This window comes from Meleagris gallopavo, chromosome 10 (assembly GCF_905368555.1).
Source record: "Meleagris gallopavo chromosome 10, MGAL_WU_HG_1.1, whole genome shotgun sequence".
Taxonomy (NCBI): domain Eukaryota; kingdom Metazoa; phylum Chordata; class Aves; order Galliformes; family Phasianidae; genus Meleagris; species Meleagris gallopavo.
The window spans coordinates 5,906,664-5,926,061 of record NC_139413.1 but is presented as its reverse complement, the minus strand read 5'-3'; the positions used below and the strand labels follow the sequence as shown (position 1 = coordinate 5,926,061).

General features: G+C 40.1%; 1 protein-coding gene and 1 long non-coding RNA gene across 9 annotated transcripts in view; one reads left to right on the top strand and one right to left on the bottom strand.

Annotated features, from left to right (window-relative positions):
* The window catches only part of DNM3 (dynamin 3), a 171,464-nt gene that overhangs the window by 47,635 nt on the left and 104,431 nt on the right, over nucleotides 1-19,398 (bottom strand). For all 8 annotated transcript variants that reach the window (XR_014885174.1, XR_014885175.1, XR_014885176.1 and 5 more), the window contains one exon: nucleotides 9,144-9,255. Coding sequence is in view for 5 of the 8 variants with exons in the window: in XM_085231480.1 (XP_085087606.1) it covers nucleotides 9,144-9,255 (112 nt within the window). In the remaining 3 variants the exon portion in view is untranslated. The remainder of the gene's footprint in view (nucleotides 1-9,143; nucleotides 9,256-19,398) is intronic.
* Nucleotides 1,320-18,953, top strand: LOC146543691 (uncharacterized). The gene is made up of 3 exons (XR_014885182.1): nucleotides 1,320-1,657; nucleotides 16,089-16,332; nucleotides 18,453-18,953. It is a non-coding gene; the product is annotated as an uncharacterized LOC146543691 (long non-coding RNA).

The following is a 19,398-nucleotide window of genomic DNA, read 5'->3' as shown; positions in this document are numbered from 1 at the left end:
TTTTTGGCAGAAAAAACTCACATTTTTGTTTAGACCTGACTACTTTTTTTAAAAAACAGCTACTCGGGAGTAGTTTTTTGTGCAGGAACTGACTTGGAGAACAACAAAAAAAATTGCCCAAGTCTTGTGATATCTGAGTGCCTTTCCCTTTCTGTTCAGTTTTGCACATGGTGACACGGTGGTGCTGCACTGAAGGGGTATGGAGGCAACGTGACCTTCCAGCTATGGCTGTCCTGAGACCTGGGGGCACAGACACCCGGCCTGGAGTCTCAAGGATCTCTGTAGTTCTGAGAAGTGCAGCACAGCCCAGAAGCACCCTCCTGTGCCAGCCAACTCTTAGCACTCATTGACCAGTTCTAGGAAAGGATCTGCAGGAGTTGGCTTTCTTTACTGCCTTCCCCAGGGCAGATCGCACTCTCTTTTCAATAGGAATTCATGTCCAGAACATGGCTGACACTCGTGCTCCATCCTCTGAAACTTCACAGCCAGAAAGTTTTCACCTTTCTGTGCAGCTTCAATAAAATCCTTCATTAGAGTGGAAGTGGTGCAAAAATGAGCTGCACCATAAAAAATGAGAACTTAAAAATATTTTCAAGGTGCAGGTGTCTCATGGAAAGCAAAGAGCCCACCATGAAGACATTGCAAAAATAATAATAATAAAAAAAACCTGCTCCGTTCTAAATTTCCTGGAGCTTGCTTAATGTCAGCAGGTTCGTTTAATAGCAGAAATGTAAAACTGACAGTTATTGAACGGCTGACCCCTGACACAGGCAGTTACCAGTTTGCTGGGACTGGTTCTGAAATCCTTCAGTTAGCAAGGCTGCATCTTGTTACAGTCAGTGCAACTGATGCAATGCTCTGGATTTCTTTCTCCCTTGTACGTTTTTAACTCTCTTGTGCCAACAATTACTTTACTCTTAGAGAATATAAAAGAGGGCTGCTCTGTGTTTCAGGGAACAGGAGTGCCTCTAGGTTTGGTTTGAAGTAGTAAATACTTAGAAGGATGATTTTTATGGAGGGGTTTTTTCGCATTCATGAAAGCGTGAGGCAGCACGGAAGGCACTGACAAACAGCCATTTCCTTTCCTCCCTCTGCTGTGGACTGCTGCTGACCCTGTGGCTACGCGCATGCACGCACTGCTCTGCTCCGTCACGCCGTCACTTCATTGTAAAACTCAATTCATCTGTTTGAAGCAATGACTGAAGCACCGTCTATAAAATTATGGCATTTTTCCCACTTTAAAAAATATTATAACACTTCTTTCATTTGAAAGTTATTTTTAAACCTCCTTGGCCTGGAGCCAATTTTAGTCATAACTGAAGTGGATTCTTCTTTTCCTAGAATTCAGTGCCTTCCTTTCCTAGAATATAGTTGTCTGGGTGTTGTTTTTTTAAGTCACGAAAAAAAAAAACAAAAAAAAAACCAACAATAAATGCACAGTTTTCATTTCCATCTACGCTGCTTTCCCTCTGACACATCAGCACAAGTTGCTGTTCAGCTTGCTGCTACACAACAAACACAAGTGAGTCCTTACTTTTTTTAGCTTAGGACCTTAACTCGAACACCACCCTCAGCAGTCTGGGAGCAGAGGCACCGACTCTCAGTTTGAGCCTGCCTGGGAACATTAGCATGGCCTGAGTCAGAGCGTGACTACCAGGTAAGTGCAGACACTTCAGAAACACAGCTGGATTTGCTAAAACAAGCATCATAGCCCTGTGCAAAGATGCACGTGGCTTCTGGCGCAGTATCTGCATAGAAATGTCGATAGCCAGGCATGAAATAGATGAACTGAGAGAGCTGTTGTCATACACTTAGGTAGGATGAGTACCCTGACTTCACTCACTCGAAGTTCCCACTTTCCAGGGCTGTCTCAAGAGGGAGTAGGACATCTGGTCTTCTTAATGAAGTAGCTGATCTGGAATCCGGGTTCGGTATAACTACTCCCATCCCTTTTCCCCTCCCCCTCTTAAAAAAAGAGACTTGAAACTAAGCAATTAATATGTCACCAAGAAGTATTTTAAGCAATAACATGCAAACTGACCTGGCAGCGAGATTATTTTCCTTTTCTTTTCAAAGGAAATTCTGTTTTTCTCAGGAGAAAATTCAAACTAAATTCTACTAAGTGACTTTGTATTAGGTGAATGCTCGTATGCTCAAGTGTTATCCACACTGAGACAATTCCACTAACCAAGATGCAAATTTTTTGTGTGTGTGTGCTTTATTTTTGCTAGCTCAGCCTATGGGGTTTGGGATGAGAATTTCAGTAGGACACAGCATCTAATAAATCTTCTAACCTAACAACGTTGGGCACGTAAAGAAAACTGCCTACATGAGAATGTTGTAGGCTTTGTTGCTGCTGTTGTTTTCAAACAGCAGGCTCTGGAGGGCCGGTGTTTTTTGCTTTTGTTTTTAAACAACAAGAGTGATGAAAATGCACAGGGGAGGAAGCAAATTCACAAAGAGGATTAAGACACTGACTCAGTGTCTTCGGCATCTGGACCGAAGCTACAAGCAGCTTCCCAGCGCTCTGTGCAGCCTGGCACAACGCTCCACTCCTCCTGCCTCTGCACAGGACTGCAGAGCAGAGTTCAGTTTTAACTTTAGTAAGACATGGCTTGCCAACATGTGCTTGCTGAATGAGGTAGGTCTCCATTACCTCATTCTAAACGACCCCTTTTACAGATCTTATCCAACAAAGCCTTTGAAGATATATTTATTTTTAACCATGTGAGAAATCTCACTTACAGTAATGATTGTGCAACAATAAAAAGTAAAAATAACAATGATTAGTAGTCCACTGATGACCATAAACCCTCTTCTTTTCCCTCCCCCTGCTTTTTCTTAGGACCTCATTACTCCAGTGTTTATTTTTACATTGCAAATTTAAGAGGCAAAGCTAAGGGCAGTACCCATTCAGGTTGTGTGGGTGGTTATGGAATCTTTCCACATGACATGAGACAGTGTGAAAGCCCTAGCAGGTAATAATAATAGGAATTTTAAAGCCTTGCTAGGTACCCAAGTAAATCCATACCAGGATAGTAAGGAAGGATTCTGCAGCTTTGAAAACCACCAGGATCCACAGTCTGCAACTCCTCCCTTCTCCCAACCACATCTCAGACTCTCAGGTGTACCCACTTCATTTTCCACACAACTAGGTACAGAAGTCTCAAGATGTCTGTGGGCTTTGAGCCACTGCAGGCAGCTGCAGGTTAGTTCTGCCTGCCTAACTGGGATTCATAACCTCCCAAAATCATAGAATCCTAGAATGGCTTGGGCTGCAATGGACCTTTAAGATCATCTAGCTCCAGCCCCCTGAGCACGAGCAGCTTATGTGAAAGAAGGGAGGGGACACAGATGAGGATACAATGATCCTCATCAGAATCTGGGTTCCACGAGAAAGATGAGGATGGCTGTCATGGAGATTTGTTTTGGAATTACCTTCTGGCTGACATCCCAAGGCCAATGGGGGAATTTCTGTGAATGTACAGCAAAAATCACCCATAGCATAAGGAAAGCTAACCGATCCAACAAGCCTCAAATCTCACACATTTCTCCTATACCTGCTTAAATCTATCCTATCTTTTGCTAGCAACTTAACTCCACGCCAGACGCTACTACTGATCCTCCCTCCCTGGAGGTGCCCCATAGCTCAGGTCACTGGAGAACAGTGCTCGTCCACATGCATCCTGACCCCTGTTTCTGGCAGCCCCAACAGATCTCTGGTGCCCCATCTCACTTGACAGAGCATCTACAGTCTAACTCCTCTCATCAGGAGATCAGCTCAGTATCCAGCATAGCAGCAAAGCCTTAAGTCAGCATATCGTAAAGCAACATTATAAACATTACCTTGATATTTCAGTGTACACAGTTAACATTTACATTTCACACCAACTCCTGCATACAGTCCTTCTCTCTATGCCATCAATTCTTAACCCTCCACCACCCAACAGGCAAGCCAATAAAACACATTTCTGGTGCTTCTGAGCCTAGTTACTATGGAGACAGCAGCAGACAAAAAGCGATAAAAATATCAAAATTAAAAGCAGACAAATTCCCAGGTCTTCAGAACATTTTAAATGCACCTGGGTCTTTCCCAAATAGCCCAGAAATGTTAGAAGCTCACAGTGAGATACTACAAGCAATATTTCAGGGGATAGTTTCAACATTTGCTATGAAGCATCCTGTGATGCTCCAGATACATCCTCCTAAGGGTTAATACATCAAAACAGGAAAGAAAAAAAGTGCAAAAGCTGTGTAAATTCTTTCTGTAGCATGAGAAAATCTCTTTGCATCATGTTCCAAAGTGTGAGATGTGAAATTTCCATTCTTAAGCTAAGTAAAAATGGCAGAAAAAGTACAAACCCTGGGAACTACTTAATTTTTAGTTTATCAGATCAACATCAGCAAAACTATCTTTTTATGTGCTGCTCAGTTTCAAAAAACCTACCATGCATACTTCAGTTCTCCCTCTCTACACCCCACACCCTTCTGCTGCTGTCCAGCTGGAACACATCAAGGGTCTAGAAGCCAAGTCAAATGTTGACCCCACCCTCCTCCATCCATTTTAAGGCACCTTCAAAGCCACTACACTGATCTAGTTCAGCTTAGCCAACAACGCCAGCAAATCTGTTATTTAAGACTTTAGTGCCGGGTTTTTATAACTGCCCATTAATACAAGCTTTGATGTATGGTCAAAAAATCCAGCTGTAATGAGTTTCATCAGACTATAGCAACCTTTCCTCAGAAGGTCTTTATTACTATACCTTCATAATCTTCGGACCCAATACTGCTTTATTGTATCATTCTCACCGAACTGCCTTAAAAAACAACACTCGGCATCACTTAACATATCACCTTCTGCAAAATTAAAATACAAAGATCTGTTCATAGTTGCATAGAAGACATTTTTGTGCCTACATTTCCTATTAGAAAGAAGCTAGGAGTTTCCTCTTAGGAGTATGCAGGCAACAATTGTGTGAAAGAAAAGATAAAGTGATTTTTATGACAAAACCCTTGAGTCAGGATACAAAAGGATTTTGTAAAAGGACAAAGAACTTACTCTGTTGTTCCCCTTTGCAGGATGCAGCAGGGAGGAAAGAGGAAAAAAGAAATATTAGATACATATATTTTACATACATTCAGTCTGACTTGTACAGTTCTGGAAGTAGCTCAAACCAAATGAACTGACTCAAAGTACATTCACAGAGTCCTTTAGTCAGACAGCTTCCAGAGGAGCACAGGAGATTCACGAAGGATTTGAAATGGTCAGCGAAGCTCTAAATTCACACTGCTTTTCAAAATTTCCTCTCTACACAAACTTTCAGATTCTACTTTTGCTTCCACCAGTGTAAATTAGGAGCAGCTCCAGGGAAGTCGGTGGACACTAAAACAAGGGTGAGGGAAACGAGGCTCAAAATGATCTAGGGATGGGACCAAAGCCAGAGGGATTTTCGTGCATCGGTAATACTGAGCTTCCAGTACGCAAAGCAACCACTAAATATGTCTGCTTACCCTTTCATGACAGCCACTCCCTGCAACATGCCAATGAATGGAAAGTTTCACTATCCAATGCTTTTAAAAAGCAAATATTGTACGTTTAGACTAGTAATGAAAGTAAGGAGGAGATGGCATTAGGGAGAGGGGAAAGGGAATGGATGGTTTGTGCCAGCCAGGTAAAGTGTGCTGAACAACTTACGATGAACATCTGTGCTTTCTTTTCTTTTCTTTTAATTACAAGTTTTGCCATGAGCTGGCATGAACAGTGTATATTATCCAGTGGGAAGCTGGCCAAAATAAACACCAGCGGAGTTGAGAAATACAGTCTGGAAAGGTTAGTCACAAAGTTGTAGCCATTTTTTAGAAAAGGAGGTTTGGATGCCTCAGTACAGAAACCCAGCAGTAAAGTCAGCTGGTAAATGGATATCCTGTTTCAAAGTGAATTGGCCACAGTGTGATTTATATCAAGCAAGCTGCCTTGCATATGGGTTGGAATACTAAAAACACTGATTCATTGCTATCCGGGTGGCTGTCAAAGCTCACGTACTGAGAAATGCAAATCTCTGGGGAGGGAGGTGACCTGGAAAGGTGCAAAAGAATTCAGGGGCTCAAAGAAAAACTCTGAAAGGTGGTTAAAGATAGCTAACAAGTGAATGAATACGTGAACGTACATCTGCACACACGGGATGGAGAGGGATGGAGAGCACAGGCAAAAGGAAGCAAGAAAATGGAGGAATGGGGTGTTAGATGGTTTAATGAGTTTTGTTTAGGCACAGAAATAAAATGTCAACAACCTTAGACTTTGCTTAGGGTATTAAAATAGTACTTCATAGCAGCAGTGGTAAGTACCAAGCCCCATTACCACTGTCATCATTCAATTTTAAGTAGCACTACTAGAAAAACAACAGAAAAACAAATATTCTTAGTTGAGAGATTTGCTCCTGGTGAGAACTTGAAACAAATCTCTTTAATTCAGTGACAAATTCCTACTTTTCCTTTCATTCAGAAGAAACCCAAGTAGGGGCCAATGCGTTGGGCTTTATATCAGCATTCCCGTATGCGAGCAGCAGAGCTGTTAATGAAAGCACACAGCTTAACTTCAGATTCCAGGCTGTGCACGCTCCTCTGGCAGTTACAGAAAGCAGGCCAGCCTCACCACTGCAGCACTCCAGGTTTACAGCACTATTAATCTATTTTTCATTTCTAAGCAGCAATTTTTCTACTTCTGGTGCCAAAGTCTTGAATATTCAAAGTTACCAGCTGCAACTTGCACATGAAAAAGAATGAGAAGGTCATCCTGTGAAGGGGTTGGGGTACCTCTTTATTTTTAACTCTGGGACTGCGAAGCTGTTAAGAAGGACTGAAGCAAACACAACTTGCTGCCATTTCCTAACAGCGTTTCTTGCATGAAAATGAGGTCTCTAAATCTTTGAAAAAGAGTAAAAGACTGGTGGGCATCTCTAAAACTATTTTATGTTGACAGGCAAAGGTGCAGAACTGAGGAGTGTGCATATGATTATAATGAAAGTTCTGTCGAAGTTCCCACTGTGCCCTGGGTGCTGAAGCTTTTGTTTTACAAAATTTAGAACTTTATCTGCAGACTTTCATTATACATTTGAACCTACAGTCAGGTACAAGGAAAATACTTTGCAAGATTAGAGTAGCATGAAGGATCCTTCCTGCACAGTTTGATGAGCTACGGGATGAATTTCAAACTGGAGGGTTTGGAACAATAATATTCATCCTTTTTCGGTGATGTGAAGGTAATTCCAGCCCAGACAACAACTGAGTCTTGACTGCCTCCTAATTTTGTCTTTTAAAGATGACTTTCATCTTGTTTCTGAGATTCCTTCAACATACAAACTTAAAAAAAAAAAAAACGAGTTCTTCAGAAAACCTATTTTGAATATACAATATTTTTAGGGAGATGGGAAAAACAAAGGGACAGAACATAAGTTTAGAAATCCAGCTAGTGTGCCCTTTTTATCAATAAAGCATCAGGTATATGAATATGGCAAACATGAGAAAGAACACCAGATTCAATTGGCTGGTTTGACACCATAACCTGAGCAAAAAATCAAAACGATGCAGTATTTTGAAAGTAGGAATTTATTAGATAACCTCTTGTAACTAATCCTTGTAAAATGACTTCTGGTAGTCCTAGATAAGAGCTAATTTACGGGGACAGGCACCCTACTGGAAAGTCATTAAGAATATTTTAAAAAGAGTGTCAGATATTTGGTAGGTCTCCTGCTGAATTTGTGTCTGACTTGTTAAAAAAAACCCAACACTGTTATTATAATCACTGGTCATTTCTACAATAACTGGAGAACCCCACAGTTCAAGTGTTCTGATTTGGCTTTTGTTGGTAGCCTCGACACTCTTTATACAGAGTACAGTGAGCATTGCCTGTGCGTGTAAATGGCAGCAGGAAGAGATGCAGAGAGGATTATACAGGAAGATGTACAGGGATCACAAAAATAAGGGAAGTATGAGGAAGACAATGAAAATGAAGACCCTGGGCTCAAGGGACCTGGCCTTGTCATGGAAAACATGCAGGAATAGGAACAAATCCCACCAAAGTCAAAGCATCATTTCTCAGAACAGATTCTCCTCTGAAGGTATCCATGCGACAAATTACTGAAGAAAGATGAGCCACACATTAGAGAATCTTTAGTGAATACTGAAAGAATTTAGTGAATACTGAAATACTGAAGAATTTTTCAATTCAAACTGCTCAAGCACAGAGCACAGGACAAAACAAAAAAGAAGAAAACCCCAATACTGATTGAATCCCATGGAAGTTCTGGCACTTCTGAGAAAAAGTTGTGGTTATTGTAGGTTTGGGTAATAAAGGCCTTTTAAAATTGAAACCTTAACTGTAAAACAGAGTAGCCATAATCTGAATGGTCTTAAAGCAGCCTCACTGCTCAGTACCAAGGTTTTGTTCTGATGCTGCAGGCCATATTGCTACAGCCTCAGCTACGCAGGCACTTGAGGGAGCTGGACTTCAAGCTGGGGAGCTGAGCCAACTCCCTCGTCCCAGACTTATGTAAATGAGAAAATATAAAATGACAATGTCCAAAAAATACAAAATGGTAGTTGGGCGTATTCCATTTCCCAGCATTTTCCTTTTTTTTGTCTTTTCTGTTTAATTTAGAGGCTTTTTTTCTTGCTGTTTCCTGTTCAATTTGCTTCACATGATTAGCACAGTACAACGGTGTTTGGAAAGGTTTAGCATGTGTTCCATACACAAAAACATGCAATGATTCAGTCAAATAAATATACGTGATTGCCTGAAATGCTTCTGTCAGTTCTGTAATACAGAGCTTGCAGGAATAAGCTTTTCTTTAGAAGATATTCAATAGAAGCAATGAAGCACAGAAAACCTCATTTTGCTGAAAGCTTTTACCAAACTGTTCCAATGAATAACATTTTGGAATTTTTTTTTTTTTAATTGATGTTTGACACACAAATTAACTGTAAAGTATTTCATTATGAGTATTAAACAATTACCACATCAGAGGCCAGTGAAAAGGCTACAATTTCTTGAGATATCTGCAGACTTTATGTTCTCCCAAATGATGCAATTGTTTTTCTGTCTGAAAAAGAGCAGCTACTGAAAACGAATGAGCTGTAGAACTTACTGAGGATTTATCAGGATAGACACCGGCTCGTAGCAGAGATGCCTTCCAGCTATCCACCTCCTCTTGGGAGTCACAGGCTAGTTCAAGGAAACGGTAATCCTTGTAAACATTCCTAGGACAGAGAGCACCACAATGTAAAAGCAGAATTTTACTTCTTTGTATCACGCTCACAGCATTTTAAATAAAAAATCCTTTGGGATCAGAAATAACTTGCTAATTGTTTCAGACAACGGCGTTTATGAGACAGGTGCTTGTTTAATAATTACATGGAGTACTTAAAAATATCTTACAATGCTACAACACAGCTCTGGAAATAACAGTTATCTGAAAGCACCGTGAAACTGCTTCAAATCAATTTTCCAGCTTTTGTTTCCAAAATGAGGCACATTTAAGAAAAGTAAAACTGTTGTGATACAGAGAACAAACACACAAGACATTCTGACAAAACTGTATTTTGAAGCTGATTGCTGCTGTAAGCAATAAATATCAGAATAACTAAGGATGCAACTTTTTCCGGTGCTAGGTCCTTCTGATGGATCCTTTTGACTTTCAGACACCATCAGTAAAATGGGGAAAAATACAATGACAATTAGAATTTGTTAGGAATTCCTCTAAAGTCTGCCACAGTTGTAAGAAAACTGAGATGTGTTTAAATAATACCTACTGCAGATAATAAATGTAACTAGATAAATATAAGCATTAGGAATAGGGAATCACATAATGGAAGAAAAGAGAAAGAAGGAAAAATACATAATATGTAGGAAGGTGGTACTTGTAAATTCTCCAGTAAATAGAGCAGATTTTCCCCTTACGGTTTAGCCATTAGTTTCCGAATTCATAGTCTATATACCCACCAGATTTGCTATAAATTTGTCAGCCAACAGTCTTTTTAGGAAAGGCCACAAGCTTTGCAGACAAAGGTTATGAAACCACATTTTGCCAGATCTTAAAAGCTGCACAGGAATCGATCTTCCATTGCAACCAGACTGTTTTCTTTCCTTAGCAAGCTATGGAGAGGGGGGAGCGAGGGGCAGCAGGAGGACTCAGAGAGATTATTCAAGCTTCAAAGAGAGCAATGACAAGGGGTTCTTATAGCTCCATTATGCAACAAAAGACGTGATCCCTGCCACATATTTTGAGGAAAAAAAGAGTGAACACCTAATACAACTTGGAGATTATTATTATCATCACTGCCTGGACAGATTTCTGTAGCATTCAGGGGCTGGTGGGATTTCACCGTCATGCTTCTGGAATACACCTGAAGATGTACTGGTAGCTCAAACCAAGGGCAGCCTCAGGCACCTCTCAGAGCCAGGCAGAGCAGCATGCCTGCATTGCCCTCCTAGGAGAACCAGGCAGAGCACAAAGAGGCAGACAGGCACTAACATGTCACATAGCACAGCTCAGGCACACCCACTGGCAGAAGGAATGACTGAAAGTTCTACTTATCAGGATAGACATAAAAGAAGTATCTTTTCAGAAATTTGAAATCAAACTATTTACTTCTTGGCTCCAAATGCAAATGCTCTTATTCTGCCTTAATGCAAAGAATGGCCTGAACAACCTCTTCAGATTCTGTTGCCTTGAAGTGATGATAAAACACTTGAATCTTAATTGATCTGTGGAACTCTGAGTCAAGATTTACAGAATAAAAGACTGAATGAAAACAAACAAAAAAAGATCAATATGAAATCACTAAAAAAAAAGTGTCTTAATTTATTGTTAGGAGCAACTTCTACTGAGATAAGTTTTTTGGCTGAGATAACTGAGCAGCTTCCTTAGAAAGGGAAGGAAAATGAAGAGAAAGGGAAGCTAAAATGGTAACAGGATAGCCTCAGAAGACTAAAAATAATAATAGAACACACAAAGACTGTAAAATATAGTGATAGGGAAGTTCCAAAAATACTTATCTGCAAGAGCAAAACAACATGACACCAGCTTGTGAAAACATTTTTTCAGGATTGTCATGATATATATTAAACTTCTTGGCATTTTGTGAGCATAGCTGTGTGAGAGGGAATTTTAGCTGACTGCTTTGAACAGATGGCAGTCCTGCACTCCCTGTCATCATGTGAAGAGCCTTCCTAGGCGTAGGGACACCTGATGAGCAGGATGCTGGGTGCCTCTGGCCCTCTGAGGCCTCTCACTGCAATGTCTGAGTGCTCCATGACCGCTACAGAGGAACACAGGTTTCTGCTTCACAGAGTAAATGAGGAGCTAAAGGGCACACAAAGCTTGCCTCAGTGCAGGTAAATGGACACGTGCCTCCCAAAACAGCCTCCTTGCCATTAGACTTCTTTGTCTTTCTCTCTTCCAGAAAGGCTGACAGGCACAGGAGCATTTCAAAGGGAAAAAAGCACTCCTGAAGAGTGCTTGTCCTTTTACTAGCAGAATCTTACCAAAAAAACCCATACCATTAACATGTTTTACTCATTAGGAATCCACTGGCATCTCATGGAAAGCTGTAAAAACATTCTTGAAAACTATTCAGATTTTCTGTTTTGTTCTCTCTTCCACTTTTAAAAATTGCTAAAGATAATGGCACAGAAACAGTTACTACTCAATCCTTACCTACTTATTCCATATGGAATACAGTGAGATCATGCTCTCATTGTCATCTCCATAGCAGCTACATACTTTAAAGAGTGATATAATACAGGATACCAAGAAGCAAAAAGGAACTCTCAAAAATACAAGTCTTGTTGATATTCAGGCAACTTTAAGGGACTGTAGAAACAAACAGATGCAATACAATAAATGGGAATATGCCTAGCAGTAAAATTTGCGTGCCACATTTCCCTTGGATATTTAACATTTTTTAAGTTTGAGCACACAAACAAGGGAGCTGTGTGCAAAGCTGCATGCATGTACCACATCTAACTATACTGCTTCCTTCTGCAGAGTTCACAACTAAATATCCTGTGTAGTACTTGAAAATCGATCGCAAGAGGGAAAAATATAAAAGATTACAATTTATTATCTGCAGGTTTTGTCACACTCCAAATACATATACCTCAGGATGTGCACTGCAGAAAAATCGAAGCAGAGCTGCTTATGGTGATGAGCAGCCAGCTGGACTAAAGGTGCCCAAACCAACACAGTGTTCCAAGAAATGCTGCACGGCGGCCTTAACCCCTTTAGCTCCTCCCACTGCAGAAGAGTCCTAGCAAGAAAAGGCAGTAATGGAGGAAGAGATTTGAAAGCATCCAATAGGAAACAGAGTAGTGGCAGGAAGGCTGGAAAGTGAGTCCAGTTGTGAGTTACTGAGATTCCTGTCCCACCAGTCGTAGCCTAGGCTTGTCAGCACTGCACAGGGAGGGTTCCATTGCCTATGCAACAGCAGAGCTATAGGAACCAGGCCCAACAGTGGAATAATAGAGAGCTGAAAATCACAAAGAACTTTCTGGATACCTGCTGTAGTGGAGGCAATACCAACAGAGTTCCCTCCACAGCAGCTGCACACTGAAACTGCTTGCTATCCGAACAAGTGCTATATCTCAAGACATAGCAGTTCTTGCAACTCCTTAACACCAAGATAAGGTTAAATATTTATCTCCAACAAGCTTGGAAAGATGTTAAAGGTAACCAGTCTATATACATTACAAATCCCGTTGATATGCATGCATATAAATAAATGCATATCCACACACTAACTGTATGCACAGACAGCTTTTAGACTGAGTTGGATCTGGAACATTTCAGTAGACAAAGCTGCACTGTATGTGCAGGTGTTGGGGTTTTTTTTGCTTTTTCTTTTTTCTTCTTTTTTTTTTTTTGCTTTTTTTTTGAGAGAGAAAATACAAACCAAAATTAAATGCAAAAGCATTTGTTCTTTCCCCTTAAACCTCCCTATAGATCTATAGTAGGAGACAGAACAGGAATTAGAGAATGAGAATATTACTGGAATTTTAGGATTGTGCCTATAGGAGAATTTATCTCTAATCCTGCAAAGAACACAAAGCACACAGAACTTAAACAGTGACACTGAAGCAAGTGGAACTACTCATAGGCTGACAGATGAAGGATTGTCTTCCTTTACAGGGATTTGAAACACCTGAAATGACTGCTGGTGAACATCTCGTCCTTTTAGGAGGATGCAAGCAGAATTTAAAATGAACACAAAATCAAATGCAAATTGGCTCAATTTTATTCCACAATAAGTGCAAAAGAATGAATTCTGAGGTATCTTTGATTGAAAATGAGCTTCATACTTAGTGACTTGAAATAAGGAGAAAATAGCAGAATCCAGATACACCAAGCACACATGCACAACAAAGATAACCTTGAATAAAACTCCACAGATATCCTTTGCTTATCCATCCTGCAGCTCCACTGGCTATATTCTGCTTCTTTGACCTACTCTTAGTTTGACATTTTAAACACTTGCAATTCCACAACGTCTGGTTTGACTATATGCACTATTTTTCTTATAAGAATGCTCTACTAAAGGCTCTGTAAATCATATATTTTAAAGAAATGAAACTGACCATCTGCTATGAGTTAACTGCAATGACTAACATTTTCTATCAAGGCATGCCATTTCAGATCAGTACAATGTGAATCTTAATTAAAATTAATTACACATGTCTCTGAAGACGTTTTTCTTAATATCCAGAAAAGCCAAAGAGACAATCTCTGAGACAATGTCGAGAAATAACAGCACTTAAGGATTCTGCCATTAACTCATGTAAGTGATCTCCCAGAAGTACAGGGATGTCTTCAAGTTTACACGCCCAAATACAGACACAAATGAATTTAAGGTGAAAATGAATCGAAGAGATGCTGATTAGCATATAGCCAATTCTGAACAATCGAGTGTCTCAATTTCAATATGAAAACCAGAAGAGAAATGTAGCCAGAGCTAGCACCACGAAGGGCAACATCTGTGGTGGTAACAGTAAATGGCACAAAAATAGTCTGTAACTCCATAGATAAGAAGGCTCAGTCATTTTTGTGATAGGGGATGAAAGGCTGATTTGGTACCTGCCTTGAGGGCCACACAGATGCAAAAGGAGCTCCCAGCTGTCAGAGCCTCACCACGTACTTCTGCTTCCACAGATGTGGCAGTGATGTACTTTCTGTGTCACGCTGAGCAAGGAAGGAGAACTTGTCCTGCAAGCTGTGCTTACAGCACCTGTCTGTCTGGTAGAAGATCCTACACAGTCCCTCAGGGAATTTCCTTGCAGTGTAACTCACATAGAAGATACAGGTTTGCCATTTAAGTTTCTTTCCCTGAGATCTACTTTTTGCTCCTTAGTGCCAATTTTAGACCACCTATCTCCCATCCTATAATATAAATGTGGTGCAAAGAATTCTTGTCAGTAATGGCAACAATGAAATATTCCAGAATTATTATTATTATTTTTAATGGAATGCAGTTGGGGCACAAAGACTAATTATTCTTTGCATTTGTATATTTTCCCCATTCTTAGACACTTTACTCACCAGCAGCTTATAGTTTGTTTACAAATCCCAGCAGCTTTTTTTTTTTCTGGGTTACATTTAGATATGTATTTTTTAATTAAATAGATTTTATTTCTTCCTTTTCTAAAAGAGAGGGCTGTGAATAGCTTACAGTCCAGTTCTTCCTGAGGCTTAGTTTTCTTAGCAATTCAAAAACATAACTAACATACATCTCATCTTAGGCTTTCTCCTTCAGCCTGGCTTCCATCCAACAGCTCCTCTGACCCGGTCTCCTTTCACAAGTTGCCTTTATTTTGGCTGTTTCCCAATTTCCCCTATATATAGATTGCAGTTAACCACTTGTTGTTTGTAAGAAAGAATTCAGTACTTCAGGTTCTAATGCATCTGGAGTCCTAGAGAAGAATTATGCTCCATCCCCTTCTAGAGCAAAACTTAGCCAACAACAGGCACTCAAAATAAAAGGTGTTGTACCTTTTACTTATCAAACATCGCATTCTTCCCTGGGTCCTACAAGGCAACGTCGTTTCTTGGGCACTACAACTCCTGACAGTAAGAGCGTGCTCAGGAGGCAACAGCTCTATTTCTAGCCCTGTTGTGTCCCTTCCACATTTTCTTTTGATGACTTTCCCCTTTGCGTTCATCTGTTTCTCAGATTAAGTATTTGTTTCTCCAATAAAACTGCCCCAGACGGTCAGCTCTCATGCAGAGCTGTTAGCTCTGACACACTGCTTCACAATTACTGAGGAGCATTTAAGTCACAGGAAACTATTCTACTGGAGATAAACAGAACAATGGTTTAATGCTTTGAATTCATTTTCTCACATCCCCCTGGTATACAGAACCATAGAAAGGCGACTAATAAGTGAGCACAGATCCTGAAGGGAGGCACAGTTAAAACTGTGGTTCTTGTCCCAAACCCCTGTACTTAAAAATGCAAATTGGTAAATTTTTATGGGAAATGCACAAGAATGAAGAAAGTAAATTTCCTGGGATGGGACGAATTTGTTTGTTCTTGAACTCTGCCCAAGAGTCTCACGCATCCATCAGTTTTGACAGCAAAGGGGAATCAACACGATCACATGCAGTGACAAAATCTTCTCCATTCTTAGCTCTGCTTCATAAAGTCTATCAGCACTACGTCTACACAACAACTTTGCTAGCACTTCATGTCTTCATACTAAGAGGGAAAGCCTTACATTGCCTTGTGTTTTCAAGAGAATCAAAAGCTGGCTCCAATCCTTGAGTTCCGTCCCTCTGGGAGTACTGGGCAGAACTCACAAGCAGCACCATGGTGTACCTCATTCTGTAGTGAGGACTAGCCAGAACTCAAGTCCTTCATAAAACTTTTTAATAATCACTGTTTTCAGAGCACAATTACACTTACTATCACTCTGCTTCTCATAAAAGCGAGCAGAAGTGCTCAATTTCACATTATGTTTGACAGCAAAACTGCATTCATTCGTATTGATATACAGAATGGTTCTTTTCAAATACTTTGAATACACTTGATCTCTTTTTCAGTCTAAAAGACTTGCTAACAGCTTGCTGTGGAGATAGAAGGAAAGGAGAAAAGGATGGTCAACATAAAATAGCACTCTCTTTCTTGAGAGCCTGAGACACAGGCTCGATCCTGCTCGATCCTGCTCGATCCTGCAACCCCACTTCAGTTGCTTGCATGTAGATTTGCATAGACAGACACTGCCCAAAATGATCCAGGAGTCAAAGGACACTTTCTCTGATGGACTTGGCTCTTAGTGCTGCTAAGGTAAGTAAACTAGAGAAGCCCATCTACATAGGTCTTCAATGATCTCTATAAATTAAGTGAGAGCCCACTCAAAAACTTTGAATAAATCATTAAGTTTGCTGAAAAGCATAACTCTAACCCCCCCAACAGCTCTGTTACTTAAGCAACACTCCATTTCACACCAAGAGTTTCCTTTTTTTTTTTTTTTAACTATATATATTTTTAACTTTTAATTAGAAAGTAACAAGAAAAGAATTTAATTATTTCACAATGCTGGCTTTTCATAGCTGCACAATTATGTACATTTCATGAGAATTTATCTTCACTGTGAAATCAATCGTCACAGTCTTCGTTTACTATACATTACCAAGTCACATTTGATTCCTGTCAGAGAACTGTTGACTTCTGCAGTAAATCAAAATGACAAATACTGTTAAGTTTCCTTCTGCCTCTATCCCCTCAACTCCTAACTCAAGATGGTTTTTCCTTCTACGCAGTGAAATGAGCATTTTCCTGGTAACTGTATTTCAGAACTGGAAAGGTTTTCATAAATGGAAAAAATGCAATGCATAATCCAGGAAACTATTGAAATGTACAGTATCAGAAACATATGGCTGTAGCAAAATACCTATGCAATGAGGGGCTGGGAATGAAAATGAGAACAAGCTGATTAGAATTCTTCTCTAAACAGATATTCCTTGAAAATTAAAATATTTTAATAGGACATTCAAAAAACTCACAAAATCAAGGGAAAAAAAACCACCCTACAGATTACGGAAAAAGGAGATTTTGAATAATCTCCATGCTATCGTCAGTCACTCTGGAGCAGATGATTTTGCCTTTGTTCTTTAATGATCCACATCTTAAACAGTAAAACGTTTCCATAACAAGAACCCTCAGTGGGCAAACTCAGAAAACAATTAAAAGGTTTTAGAAAGAAAGTAGAAACTAAGCTAATCATTACATTAATTTTGACAAAGTAAGCAATATTTGGTGCTTTCTATACTCAGAAAGCAGATCAACGTATTAGCATAAACTAAAAGAACAAAGAGACTCCTCATTTTAACAGATTTTTACCACTTTCTTGTTTCAGTTTCCCCAGGAAACTGGGAAGGGAACACGGGCCCCAGCTGAGTGCTGGATCGCTTTGCTCAACTTGCAGTATCCCTACTTCTGCTGAAACAATCTATGAATTTAGGAGACACTGCAAAGCAAACTGATACTCAGCTTGTTTTGATTGATTTGTGCCAGAAGGCAAATTTTTGGAAATATGAAAAAAATCAGTTGCCTCACAATGACAGAGGGGCTGCTGTTGTAATTAGAATTCAATAAACGTTTCTTCAAGTTCTGCCTCCTTTTAAGCTGGAGGACTATCTTTGTAAACAGCCACTCCCAAGGCAGTTATTTTGTCATCTCATCACCGTGCTGTCACGTCTCAACATGCCCATATAGACATACGGGTGTTTTTAGAGCAGCCTGCAGATGCTGGAGGCTCTACTCACAACCCAAATGGGCACGGTTGTCACAAGCATTTTAGACATCTGACTTTGAGATCTTTGCTGTCTGGCGTGCATGAAAATCCAGTGAAAATGCAAATGTGCAACTAAATAATGCTCAAATAAATCCCAAAATTGCCAAAGGAAATGCATGCTTACCTTGGATTTTCATGGCAGTTCAGGGATTGATATTTAAGATGATGAAAGCATTCAAATGTTAGTCAAGCAAAGGAGAAACAATGAGGCTAAACTTAACAGATTTCTCATGGAGGGCTGACATCAAGCTACCATGACAGCCATCCTTCCTGACAAAAGTATGTGCAATGATGGGACAATGGACAAATCACACATCTACAGTAGGAAATCATAATTACATTAATCTCCAGTATCTGAAAAGATGAAAAGTTTTGCAAAGTTTTTTTCTGTGCTCCAGAAATGCTTGCTGAGAATAAGATTTCAGAGACATACTTTCAAAGGACATCTCTTGGCAAACAATGTCCACATGTGGGTTACTGAGATGTCAGCAAATGTAGGCAAAGCCTCCTTGGGGCAGTTCAGAGTGAGACTCACATTGCGTCCTCATGTTTCTGGAGCCAGCAGAAACTTGACAGCCCAGAAATCCTGTGCTTTGCTTTTGCTTTGCAGGAGGGAGGGGCACTTCTAGCTTCTGAAAGAACTATTTCTGGCCAGTTCAGGAGCAACAACAGCTGGCTCTGCAGGGAGCCACATCCAGCCCTCATCATCTTGAACATCTGACTGAATTGCCCAGCTTTATTGACTGGGGGGAGTGGATGTGAAGGGACTCAGCAGAAAAGAAGAAAACAATGGCACTGATGAATACTACCACTAAAAGACATTCTACTTATTTTCCTGTAGAAGAAACTACAGAACTTGCATTTCATCTGCTGTAATGCAATTCCACTGATCTAACTGCAAATGCAGTAATAAATCAGTAAATAAATTAACGAAAATACAGGTCATTTATATGCCTTTAAGAGTTCTCATGTTTTCCTGACTTAGTTGTGCAGTTATCTGAATTGGCTCTGCCCCCTCGGTGGGCTTCCTCAGAGTGACCAATCCCTCAAATCAGAGGGCAGAGTCTGAAAGAAAAGTCTGAGGCAAAACACTACAAAGCAAAGATTCCGGTGAATTGAGAATGCAGAGGGTTTTCATTTGTTCTCCATTCAGCTGTATTTAAATCCAAACAAACAATAAAACGATGCTCAAGATTACAGACAAGCAAGTTTTTCCACTGGAGAAAGTGGAAAGCAGTGACGCTTTGGTGATTTACACCAGTTGAATCTGGTCACAAGGTACAGAAGTCATGAATGTTTTGGTAAGCCTAGGAGACTGCCAAACAAAACAAAAATAGGATCAGGAGATGATTATTCAGCCATACAGAAAAACTAAATGATGAATCACGGAGCATTTCACCCCATGAGTGGCCAGGAGGACGGACACTAACCTTTCAACCCATCATTATGCAACAGCAGAAAAGCAGATAAATCAAGAGTATCAACATTTTGTTCACTCAATACAGTGGAAATAGTAGAACGGCACTCCCAGTTATTAAAATGCTCAGTCAGATACA